We start from the raw sequence: 12,444 nt of genomic DNA on the forward strand, positions 1-12,444 counted from the left end.
AAGCTGGAGTTGACGGCTTTTATTAGGTGCTGTGACCGCTGACCAGTTGGCTTTCTGTTAACAGGGAAAGACCGGTAACAACGCGGCTGAGTTGGGACTAGGAGCCGCCTATTATATCGGGAATTCGGCTCAGAGAGCGAATAAGGATCCTGTGAACTGCTGGTGCAGTGCCGACACTGGAACAGGGTCATTTTCTCCCCATTAAACTCCCAGCCATAAAGAAAAACCCCATGGTTCATGTTATTGCTTTCCGTGTACCTATTGAATATTCTCCTTTACTGATCATTGTGGTACGTGTACGTGTCAGAACATAGGACCGGCTTGATAATCATTCCAACAATAGGGGTGACGTCATGCTTGAGCTGAGCCAGTCACCTACATGGACGGTTCCCCCCAAGACCCGTCACGTCGCTTGCTCGCTCAGGTGTGGAAAGCTACCCTTTTGCACTCGCCGATATCCATTCTTCTTGTTATTTTCTGCCATGTCACCATTTTCAGGAAATCATAATAAGAGGTACAAAAAGCTAACTCGCTCGATAATCACGGTAACAATGACTTTTTTCCATGGGAGTATTTTGGACGGTGTGCGGTTGAGTTGGGCTAAAATTTGGTAGATGCAGAAAAATGCACGCGGGGAAACTATCCCGTGTGGTTGAAGTTCTGTTGTTCGGAGTGTTTGGCTGCTTCTCAGTGATTGACACTTGTAGCGGTTCAATACAAAACGTCTATAAATGGGTGGTCCGTCAGGCCAATTTGTCAGCAGCGAATGAATGGTGCCGATGATTTGCCTCTGCACAACCTGGGGGCGTGGCCTATTAATTAGCCTACGTTGTACGTATTTACATAGGTCACTTCGCTCTACAGCCTGGCGCATATAATCCTCACCAATGCACTAGTGAGGGATGACAGTTTGAATACACACGCACACCCGTACGGAACACGGATTGGAGTGTCTTGCGCCACTGATAGAGACAGACTGAGGCACACGCACAGAGAGAGGGTATCCCAACGAATAGAGGGGAACCCATGGCAAACAGCGCCATGATTTCGCCCAAGTCGGCCTACCACCCTGCTAGCTCTCCAACGCTCCAGAATATGAATTCCATGGGAGCAATGGGTCCGATGAGCACCATGAGCAACTCCATGAGCCCCATCAACACCATGGGCCACCAGATGAACTCCTACACAAACGGGATGTCGGCGGCAGCGGCGGCCGGAGGCATGGGCTCCATGTCCACCATGTCCACTATGAGCATGAACGGGGGCATGGGCAGTATGCCGGCCAACCTGAACTCTATGAGCGGCATGAACTCCATGACGGCGGCCGGCATGACCGGCTTCAACGGCATGAACGGCATGGGCACGATGAACAGCATGAACGGCATCAACAACTCGGCGGCGATGAGCATGAGGCTGGCTGCCCAGGCACAGGCGCAGGCTGACACGCTGAACCGCGTCCGGGCAGAGAAGACCTATCGCCGGTCATACACTCACGCCAAGCCACCCTACTCCTACATCTCCCTCATCACCATGGGCATCCAGCAGTCGCCGCAGAAGATGGTGACGCTGAGCGACATCTATCAGTTTATTATGGACCTGTTCCCCTTCTACCGCCAGAACCAGCAGCGGTGGCAAAACTCCATCCGCCACAGTCTGTCTTTCAACGACTGCTTCGTCAAGGTGCCGCGCACGCCCGACCGGCCGGGCAAAGGCAGCTTCTGGACTCTCCATCCTGACGCTGGAAACATGTTCGAGAACGGCTGCTATCTCCGGCGACAGAAACGCTTCAAGTGCCCCAAGAAGGAATCGCTGCGTAAGGAGCAGAAGAACAACTTGAGGGAGGGTGAGGAAAATAACGACGACGACGAGCACGGGGAGAACGGACGAGCAGACGGCGTGACGGTGTCCAACGCGTCCACACCGGTCAGCAACGACACGACCGACGTGCCGCACACCCACAACCCGCTGCAATCCCACCACCAGATGGCCTCACCACCCCAACACCAACAGCACCACGAGCAGCACCACCATCACCAGCAGCAGCAACATCACCATCACCAAGGCCACCACCCTGACCTGCACAAGATGGAGCCGCCGTCCATGTCACCGCCCCCTGCGAGCATGGCCAGTGCCGGTATCCCAACCCGCCCTATTGCCCACCCAGCAGCCTCAATGACCTCCATGACGGCCATGCCAGGCACTTACCCTGCAGCCATGTTCGGACCCGGAGGACAACACCCCTCCTTCACGCACCCCTTCTCCATAAACAGCATCATTTCGTCAGAACACAAACTGGACATGAAGGGGTATGAGGCTATGGCTTACGCACCATATAACTCAATGCCCAGCATGACGAGCCCCATGGCTAAACCGTCAATGGACTATTCAATACCTGCCACGAGCGGGGAAGCAACATACAGCCAGCTAGCCACAGCGAACCACACTATGTAAACAACAGTGCAACCAAACCGAAAAAACTGGTACGTTTAATCCATACGTTCATTCTGTCGACCTTACGTGTACAAATGACAGAAACGCTCAAAACCTTTTAGACATTCATTTGTATGTATTTCGATAAACTAGGCTACTCGACAATCACATGACCATTAAATGTGACTTTGTTTATTTGAACTAAGTAACTTTTAAATTCGTTGATGTCATGGAAATTCAAATGTTGTAAAGTAATCTGAAAATGTGATTCTGAAATTTCCTCCATATTGATCGTGAAAACAATTCCCAAATCATAGTGTACACATTACGTGAGAAGCCGATGTGTACGAACGTTTACTCAAGGCAGATATGATTCGTTGATATTTATTTATTTGATATTGTTATATTTTACTAGTGGCTTAGAGTTTTGTCAATATATTTTAGATAGGGTTAGTGTACAAATCTCACAACCGACGATCACTGTGAAAGAAGTGAACATTCTGATTTCTTCAAACAGCCAGAGATGAGTGGTTAAGTCAATTTACATTGTATCTGCTTCTCATATCATTTGAAGCAGGTTCATGACAGCAACTCAAGTAATTGAAGTAACCAAGTCAAAATGGAGTTTCAATGTGCTGCATTTCTGAGTTAAAGTACCTCGCACATTCGAGGAGTGTGCTTATGAGTCGGTTGGAAGTCTGCGTGTGGCCGATATTTCCCAGTCTAACAAACGCAAATATTCAAATACAAAAATGACACAAAACAATGCAACCGTTGTTTTCAATTCAGCAAAGTTGGACTTGGCATTTATGTTCAGCACTGCCTTGCTTCAAACTTGGTCCGATTGCATAACAGAAGAAATGGCAGTTGTCTATTATCATGTGTGGGCAAAAAGCAGGTTTTTGGAAAATTACAATGTAGCATAAAAACTCTGCCAAAGATGTGTAATTTACAAGCATGCTATCGTTTAATATATGTTTTTTCGCCGAACTCTTCAGTCTTTTTCAGAACCAAATTCATCTGCTAGAAATTAACAAAAAAATTCAGGTCAGGTTTTTTCTTTAAATCAAATTGCAAAATGCGTTGTATATTTTGGATGGTAAAAAACTCAGATGGTTTGGATGTAACTCCATACATATTCATTTCGAATGTGGCTCTTGGCTGAAACCGGGGTCAACCTTTCCCCCGAATGAGTACAATATTCTAACATCGGATATTTTATTGTGTATATTACTGCAATAGCTAGCGGTTGGTGAGTGAACTTCACTGTGTTTTTATGAAGCTGTACCTCCGTTGGAGGTCCACACACTGATAATTGTTATTCTATTGTATTTCTTATTTTTTTAACAAAAAAAATCTCATTTGTGATGGAAAAAACCTTGATTGAAGTGCCAAATAATTGATGAGTTTGAATCACTTGTAAGATACGACAGTGATTGCGTGATAAATCATATTACCAATGACAAATACTTGCGATATTCTTAGTAGTGTATAGGCCTAGAGATTTTTTTGGGTGAAGACCTCGTTTGTTATATACATCTTTCACATTTTTCTTGCTTGTTATAGCGACGTCATTTTGTGCCTGTTTTTAGCCAAAGTCGTGTTTATATTTCTGAGCAGAGAAATCGGGTACAGGGACGGTACACTTTCAACACTCTTCGCTGTGTCTAAGCTTGGATAGCTGTTCATATTTGAGGAAAACACCGGCCAAAGTTTACCCATGTCAGTTTGCCCTGCGTCATCATCAAACATGCCTGGGGCACTCGAATGAGGCTCACTCCATCGGTCATACAATAATCGAAAACCATCGCTGTTCTCGCCTTTTTATGGAGCCACCTTTTGTACACATATTGTTTACTGTATAAAGGGAAAAAAAACGAATACGATGATTCATAAACTTCTACCTTTTTCTCTGAATTTCCTTCGAACTGTTAGGAATCTCCCTCCAGATGGAAAATGTTCGCTGAATAAATCTGTTTCCAAAAGTAAAATTTGGTTCTGTGTGCAGCAAATTTATTTCATACGAGTGTGTTCTCTTTGCTGTTAATGTGGAGTTTATTTATCTTTTTCTTTGGGTTTATTTGCCGTTTAATCCTCTCTTTCATTCAATGCGGTCAGCCCGAATGCAATACACGACTCGGAAATTTCAACCGCCTTTATAACCCATAACCTTTTTTGACAAAGTGTGGCCCACGAAAGGATTTTTAATCTGGAATTCTCTTTTGATTGAAAAAAAGTCTCTCACAGTGGATGGTTTCGGGAACAAACCTTCACGCATTTCTACTAAAAAGAAAATTCTGCTGTTGTCGCGACACCATTGCTTGTCAGGGTTGGTCTGTGTTGAGGCTGGCTGAGACGGCAGAGGCGGTCGACCACGCGGTTGATGTGTAATGTATCCGGGTCCGCTATGGCTGACCTGAGCACCAACGACTATGCGGCCGACTCTGCCGGCCTAATAGGGTTTTCACACCTCCCAAAATTCTATTGTTACTGGTCGGTGTACACGTTGAATTGCTACGGTTTCGTCCGCTGCCTGCAGGCCCGGCGGCTTGTTCACACGACCCGGTCTCTGCTCTAGAGGAAAGGGAAGGGTAGATATCCCATTTGTTTCCAAGCAATTGACCGTGTTGACAAAACTAAGGTAAAAAGTTCGAAAGAGGAATAAGAATAGTGTGGCAACGGGTTCTTCTAGAACGTGCACGGAGGTAAATAGGTGAATTGAGAGCAGACTCTGATTTAGTGCGAAATGTATTCCTCATTGTCTCCTAATACCAAAGTCTATCTCTCTCCCTCAGCATTTTGTCTTAATTTAGAACTTTTTCCAACAGTAGCCACTCTTTAAAATAAAACAGATCAAGGAAAACCTGCCACTGGTATTCTGGAGACGCGCATGGGAACCAATGTGATTCGTGATCTTCACCCTTTCCAGTATTCTTTTCTGCAGAGACATGCTCACAACAGATATTTGAATGTAAAAAACACATTGGTCAAACAAGCAGATTTTGAAAAGCAAGATGAAAAGATCCTGTCATGTCAAATTTATTGAATGCAGATTTGTATTTATGTCAAGAGAAATTCAACTCGTCAACAAACACTCCTAATCGAAGTCCTGTTTTAATTCTTTTTCTTTTACTTATCGTCCAGAAAGTTGGAAGACGGAAAATGCAAACTGCGCTGTAATAATGTAATAATAATGATAATGTGAGCTCATCCAAACGACCTTTTTGTTTTTATTTTGTTTTTCAAAAAGGTGAAAATTGGTACGGTCAGCTGCTTCCAAATGATTTCAGCAGGAAATTGCATGTACTTGACTTCACAGCAAAAAACATCTTCCGATCTGGATACCATCTACTCCTGTAATTTGTTCGTTCATCAGGGTTGATTCCTTTTTTTGCCCTGAAGTAAAATTGTAAAGTATATGTTCTCATGATCGACCAAGGACCGGTCGATGAGGGAAATCCAGCGGGTCTCCGCGAGCTCTCCAACCGATTAGTTTGAGCGTTTCTGCCCTTCCCCGCCCGAGGAGATACACAGCCCAGACAAACCGGCCCGGAGATCACTCGCCATTGGAATCACATTTACAAGTCGATTTTGTTCTGCTCCATGCGTGCCGAAGTGAGCGGAATGCCCTGGCCGTCGGGGCTCAGACCCGTCTCGGCATGGCCCGGCTTCACTCTAAATTTGGCGATATCGGTCGTCCGCAATCTTTTCGCTGGTGCTTGACAAATGAATATCGAAGATCGGTCATCTCGCTTTAGTCTCACGCCTGTCAATGTTCATCGCATGAAAACAATCAATTCTTCTCAGTTTTTAATATTAAGATATGGATAGGCAAAAAGGAACATCTTCGATTGCGAAATGGGGGATGGTACCATTCCAATTAAGAAGAACATGTATTTCTGCTTTTAAGTTCCCAACCTTTGATAAGGAATTTGGAGAACTAAATTCGAGTAGTCTGATTGTCAATCAAGACCATACAGGTTTTAGGACTTGCGTGTCTTGCTTTGCTTCATGCGGCCTGATCACGAGCAAATAAATTTGCGGGTATGTTGCTTGTCGGTGTAGTTTTCACTGAATAATAACCGGTAGAAATAATTAAAAAGGACTTGTTTTTAATACTGTCTGCTTTAATAAAAGTTTCACTTCAAAGGTGAAGTAGGTTTGTGATATCTTCCAACCTCATGAGAACTCCTGAGTGTATCTGCAGCACTGGACGTCACCGATTCTCTGGCGAAGGGTGGCCGGGGGTAGGAGACAAGGACATATACTATGCGAGACGAATTCGTAATCAGGTGTTGAAGCGCGGCTTGCCTCATAAACGACCACAATCACCAATGGCCCCATGCATTTTTTCGCCTTAAAAGAGTCACCGGCAACCATTGTAACATGACCAGGCAGCATAAATTTTGCCCTCCAGCCGCCGATACTCCACCATATAACGACATGAAAAATTACGACAAGAATCTTTTTTAGGAGGCGTTATCATCTCTACATGAATTTCTCAACAGATGATACGGGTTGTTGCGTTTATGGTTCGCTGGCGGGTTCAGTTCTTAATAAGTTATCCATTTATGGTTGTGTTGCTGAACCTTTCTGGTTTTTTTTAGGTAGGAGGTACGGGGCAAAAGCCATAATCCCACGGCCAGCAGATAATGGCTTCGGCACGGACCTTGTACCCAATAGATTTTTTTTTTCGGGGCCGGCATGCTGGGTTTATCGAATTGAGCGTGTGCAGTGTGGGCCTTTCTAACTCGATCTTTGGACCTGTTTGCGATAACAAAAGTCCGGGATATCTACCAACGAAAAAACCCACAAAGTTCTGTGACCATTCTTTTCTTACTAATCCAGATAACAATGCAAGGTCGTGTTGTCAACCTTATAGGTCAGCAATTCAATATAATTTCTACGTCTCACTTCTCTTCCTTGTTGTTCAGTCTCTATTTTGTTTAATATTAAACTTCACTTCTTTTAAAACAATCTTCTCTCCCGATATGTTTTTCAGCCACAGGTGAAACACCTTTTCCTGCCAAAAAGCGCTACTGCATTACATGTAGATGTACAGCGCCCGAATAACAAGATCTGTCCATGGGAATTTGTCACAGAAATAAGGGCTAGTCGTGCACATTATGCGTAGGAACTGTCTGTACGTCCATTAAGCAGTCCCCATAGTACTCAAAAACAGAACATATTTGCCAAACGTTGGCTCATATTGATATTTAGAATGCCATGGGGAAATCAACATCCACGGCCAACTCGCTCATTCTCCTTCATTGAGCAAAATACATGATGTCCAAATGTGGCATTTTAAACCAATGATACGGCCAGGCCAGATGAAACAAATGCCAGTTATTTCACTATCAAGCGTTCATTTTAAGGAGTGGATTGTGGACTTGAACAAAGAATCTTTTTCATCTCTTGCAAATATAAAAAGTGAAAATATGTTTTGGATGCTCTGATTCAGCGGAGGACGCTTTTGCTTGATTTAAGAGGAACAATTGCTCTAACAGTGAAAAAGGACAATTACTATGTTGGTGTTGATTTTGTTTGGGTGGAAAATATCAAAGAATAAAAATGATAACCCAGGTGTAGCAATTTGTAGGATTGCAAGATCGAATCTAGGCTGCCCAAAATATGTACATAGAACCGCAGCCCGGTGGAGATCGGACATTTGAGAAGCTATTAATTTGAGAAATAACACCCGGTTACTTATTATCGCCAGAATTTCGATTCCCCTGCAAAGGCTTTTAGAAACGTGCATGGGTTTCGGAAGAGCGAATCCGAGTGCATTAGCGGCGGCCCCGGCTGTCGCGAGGCAGGGCCGAGGCTCGGCGCGGCAGGGACGTTCCTTGCCGCGCTATTTAACGGGGACTTGCATATTAGCGTATTCGTCCCATTCAGCGGTAATGGCGGGCGAGTGTCGGGTGTCGACGAGGTGGGTCAATCACAACTTAAAGGCTGCCCCTTTCAGCGGCTAGGTCAACATCGCAGCGTATCAACCGGGCCAGGGGTTAGGGAAACAAAATCCCCCGTCCTCCATTTTCTCATTTTGTCGCGGGGCTTACATACTCATTTTAGTTCGGCGCACAGTAAATTATGGTGGGGGATTTGAACGCCAGGATGGGGTTCGGTGGAGCTCTGCTAAAAATCAGAGGTCCAGGACTCCTTTCTCTACTGCCAGGAAATGATTTTTTTTTTCGCTTACCAAGATTTTCAGGAGCAGGGACGCAATATCGCTGATTGTAACGCGTCTGCTTTGTTGACATCCTCAAAACCTATGCACTTTCCCAGCCGCGGCGATCTGCACGTTTATTGCGCTCTTGAGCGGGCGAGTGAGAACTCTCGTCCGTCGAGGTATCCGACTAGGGCAGTTGCCGCTGGGTTACGCGGGAACCAAGCCCGGCAATCTAAGATTGGTGTACGGCCTGGGGCAACGTTTAAGAGCCCGCGCTTCCCACTATAATTTGTAGGTGATTACACACCCAAATATTAGAAGTTGAATGTACACACAGCGAGTGTATTTGCACGGCAGGGAAACGCGAGATCTTTTTTGATTTAGTAAAAACCGAGGCCACGTGGTGCCTGACTGTATGGTGTTTACTTGGAGACGATATGGATTGTGTTGACTGGAAAATGAATGAATAAATTGACAGACAGCTAATAACACTGTTCTTTGGTTAAATATAAATCCCTGAATGTAGGGTAAATATGGATACCGCGCGAGCTGTTGATGAATGTTGTTTTTGCTGCCATCAAGATGTGTGTTGTCCCTCAAGAGCGTGTGTTACACCAGTCGTACATGTCAATATTCGATGACATGAACTAGAATGACTTTGTTGAGATGTCATTTACTGTTTGCGTTTGATATATTCTTTTAAAGGCCTATTCTGGGTGGGAACAAAATAAGGGAGAAATGTAATCCAAACTTTTCCCTGTCTCTGCAATTGCACACTTATGGAAGTGGAGGGCGGTAACCCAACTTTAATAAAGATAAGATGTGCATAATAAAGGAAAACATGTATCGATCAAAGATTGCGCTTTTACAATATTTTTATTTATGTTCCTTTGAAAAGTGGTTATGCCTAATTCACTGAACCGGTCGGCACTGCACGTGTACAATACAAGAGGGGAATAAATATCTGTAGAATGCTGTTCAGAAAAGGAATGTGTGGATGGTTCTGTGTCAGCGAATAAAATGAACAATGATTTGTGGATTTACTGGGGCAGCAAACCGAAGAACATGATGAAGAGAATTGAGTAGGAGCGCAGGGTATGTGAGCAGCATTGGGGTGGTGTTGGTCGTAAACGCCCCACAAAGTTCTAGGCGATTGTTGGTGGACTTCGGTTTCTTTCTTGTCGAGCAATTAGCGGCACACGACCACAGAGACCTCGGTCTTGACTTGAGAGCCGATTACGAGACAAGAACAATATCAGCCAAGTGCTAAGAAGTGGTGGTGATAGCCGTAATCTGGCTTCAGAAAGCTCCAGCCGCGCCCTGGCTGCGTATATAAAGGAGACCGTCTCTCCCTGCCGCGTCTACCATAAACCCGCGACTAAAGAGCCGATGAGCTCTCCCCAAAACAAGAGGTGCCAATGGATGGATGGCGCTGGCGGTTTTACGAGCGCTCAACACAGCGGGCGAGTCACCCCATCGCTCATGATAAGCAAAACAGTACACACTTAGGCAAATACAGCCCAATTAACCGATTCGCACCTACCCTGGGCCTTCACGTCCTCCATTGTACCTGAGGCTGGGCTTGTGAGACTCGGACCACGCCGGCGGGCAAAAAGCCAAGGCTTTCTTTGCTCCAGCTCCGTCTCAGGGGAGTTTTGGTGCAGTCGCCCAAACCAACATAAATTTTTCATGGTTTCTTGGGTTACGCACCCATTTTGCATGTGTATTGGCCCGGCCAACGTTCGCCTTAAAAAAAAACACCCAAAAAAACCCTTCCTATATTTCTCTCTGGTGGACCATGGGGGGAACAGGCTGGGCGAGAGTACGAGCGGACAAATGGATGAAGGGAAATATATGAACAGAAGCCACGGTCTCTATACACGTGCAACTAACGATGGAGAGAGAGGGAGAGTTCGGGTTGTGGGTTAAATCTCAGAAACTAGTACAAACTCCGAATTCGTAATTGGCGCCTGTGCGTGGCTTTTCTGTGCCCACTCTTACACTGTTTGTGTAATGCTGTTAGAAAGGTTTACTACCGAGCTGTACAAACACCGTCAGCCAGCATTTTTCTCACGGAATACCCTTGAGCTATGAACGGCACTGTGACCTCTTCTCCTCAGTTTTGAATATTCATTCAGCATTTCTAAACAATTCCCTTAAAGACGACAGCTATTTGTGCCAGTTTGCTGTACATAATTTGCCTGTTTAATCATTCTTAAACAGCATCTCCGGGCCGTCTTGATGTTAGTTTCACACCTGATTTTTGGATGGTCGTGTAAACTCTCTTCAACCCAAAACAAAAAACCTGCACTGTAGATTACAATGTAACAAAGGATTGATTTAATCCAAAATATCACTCAGATAATTTGTTGGTTTTTTCTTGTTTGTTAGTTTGCTATTAAGTATAAACATAATCTATTAACCTACCGGTATAACAGTACTCCTTCATAACTGTAATTCTGTAATTTCAAACAAAGATTGTCGTTGAAATGTTCTTGGGAGCAGCATTCCACACTGAGACTGCCTTTCAGGTTTTTCAAGGCATGGTTACACAAAGTGCTAAAACGGACGATGTCGTCGATGTTGTTTCACAAAAGTCGGATTCATCGCTGTTCGCATTGGCCACGCAAGCCGCATGCAAATTTGTCGATGAAAGTGCACAACTTCTCTGCGCTTGCTCCGATTGCTGTGAACGGAACAGAACCCTGTGTTGGGCAAGAGTGCTCTGAGAAATTTTGTTCTCGAAACCGTTGACGCAGCAGATCGGAGGGAATTTTGCCCTGAAATTTGCGGAAAATGTCACGGACAAGGTGCAGAACAGACCATCCGAATGGCAAACAGCAAGTCGACATAATTATAATCATTTTCAATCATTGTTGGGGAAATCTTACATAATTCATGAAAGGATTCAAGGGAAGTTAATATTTCACCTAGGTACACGACCCTCATGCCATTTATTAATCAGGGCAGGTTAATGCTAACTCAGGGTGGGTTAATAAGCAACTTGTGAGGGTGTTACTCATTGTCCAAGGTTCGGTGCCGACCCGGAGTTTCGATGAAGGGGGGATATCGCAAAGTCCAAAATATTACCTTATTAATAACAAGGTTGCACGCAGGGGGAAATGAGAGACCGAGGAGGAAACGGTGAGCAGGGGGGTGGACAAACAGGGTGAGGCAGGGTCGAGCGTATTTGGTAGCTAGCAGATGGGAGTTGAATATAAGGTATATCTATAATTAAAAGTGAGTTTTAACTGGTGGGGAAATGTGATAACGATCGTTACAAGAAGCTTTGGGTATTAAGTGTTTTAGACAAGTTGATGAGCATAAAAACGGGAAAGGAGTGGCTTCATTGGCAGGGCCAAGGTACGGTAGGACATATTAGTTTAATTAACAAATCCAATGTACTGTGGTAATTCTGATGACCATTTCTGACAACAATCATCGGAGCTACAACTTTGCATGATGGGGGGGGGCAGGGCAGGGATAGAGAGTCGTGTAAGTGCCAACGGACTTGCCTGAAGACAAGCGTCACCTGTAGGGAATACTTGATATATGTTTGATATTAGTAGCCCAACTACTCAATCATTCATGAGTTAATTACAAGAAGAAGGCGCCCGTCTCTCCCCGCGGGGACCCTCTGTCGTCGGTTGTGTGACGGATGACATAAGTATTCGACCGGGGGGTAAAATAGGAGGCGAATCTGTGGTGGTATCTAATTTCTTTAGAATAGACGCCTAGGTATGTCCTGGAAATGTGCCATAAGAAACAATGTGACGCACAAAGTGAGGAATGTGGTCAAGGGTTGGGTTAGGGATACCTGACTAATCAAGTCGGTACCGATG

The 12,444-nt window shown here is 44.9% G+C and overlaps 1 protein-coding gene across 1 annotated transcript; it reads left to right on the plus strand.

Moving 5' to 3' along the window:
* Nucleotides 1-623: 623 nt before the first annotated feature.
* On the plus strand, nt 624-4,421 carry LOC110977664 (forkhead box protein A1-like). The gene has a single exon (XM_022231962.2). It carries the CDS (start codon nt 1,027-1,029, stop codon nt 2,449-2,451), a length of 1,425 nt encoding a protein of 474 aa, XP_022087654.1. The 5' UTR covers nt 624-1,026; the 3' UTR covers nt 2,452-4,421.
* Nucleotides 4,422-12,444: the final 8,023 nt, after the last annotated feature.

This window comes from Acanthaster planci, linkage group LG01 (genome assembly GCF_054643075.1).
Source record: "Acanthaster planci isolate LZ-2023a linkage group LG01, COTS_SCS, whole genome shotgun sequence".
Lineage (NCBI taxonomy): Eukaryota > Metazoa > Echinodermata > Asteroidea > Valvatida > Acanthasteridae > Acanthaster > Acanthaster planci.

What these genes read in the sequence shown, in the direction of transcription:
- LOC110977664 (XM_022231962.2), top strand. Translation starts at nt 1,027, where the DNA reads ATGGCAAACAGCGCCATGATTTCGCCCAAGTCGGCCTACCACCCTGCT.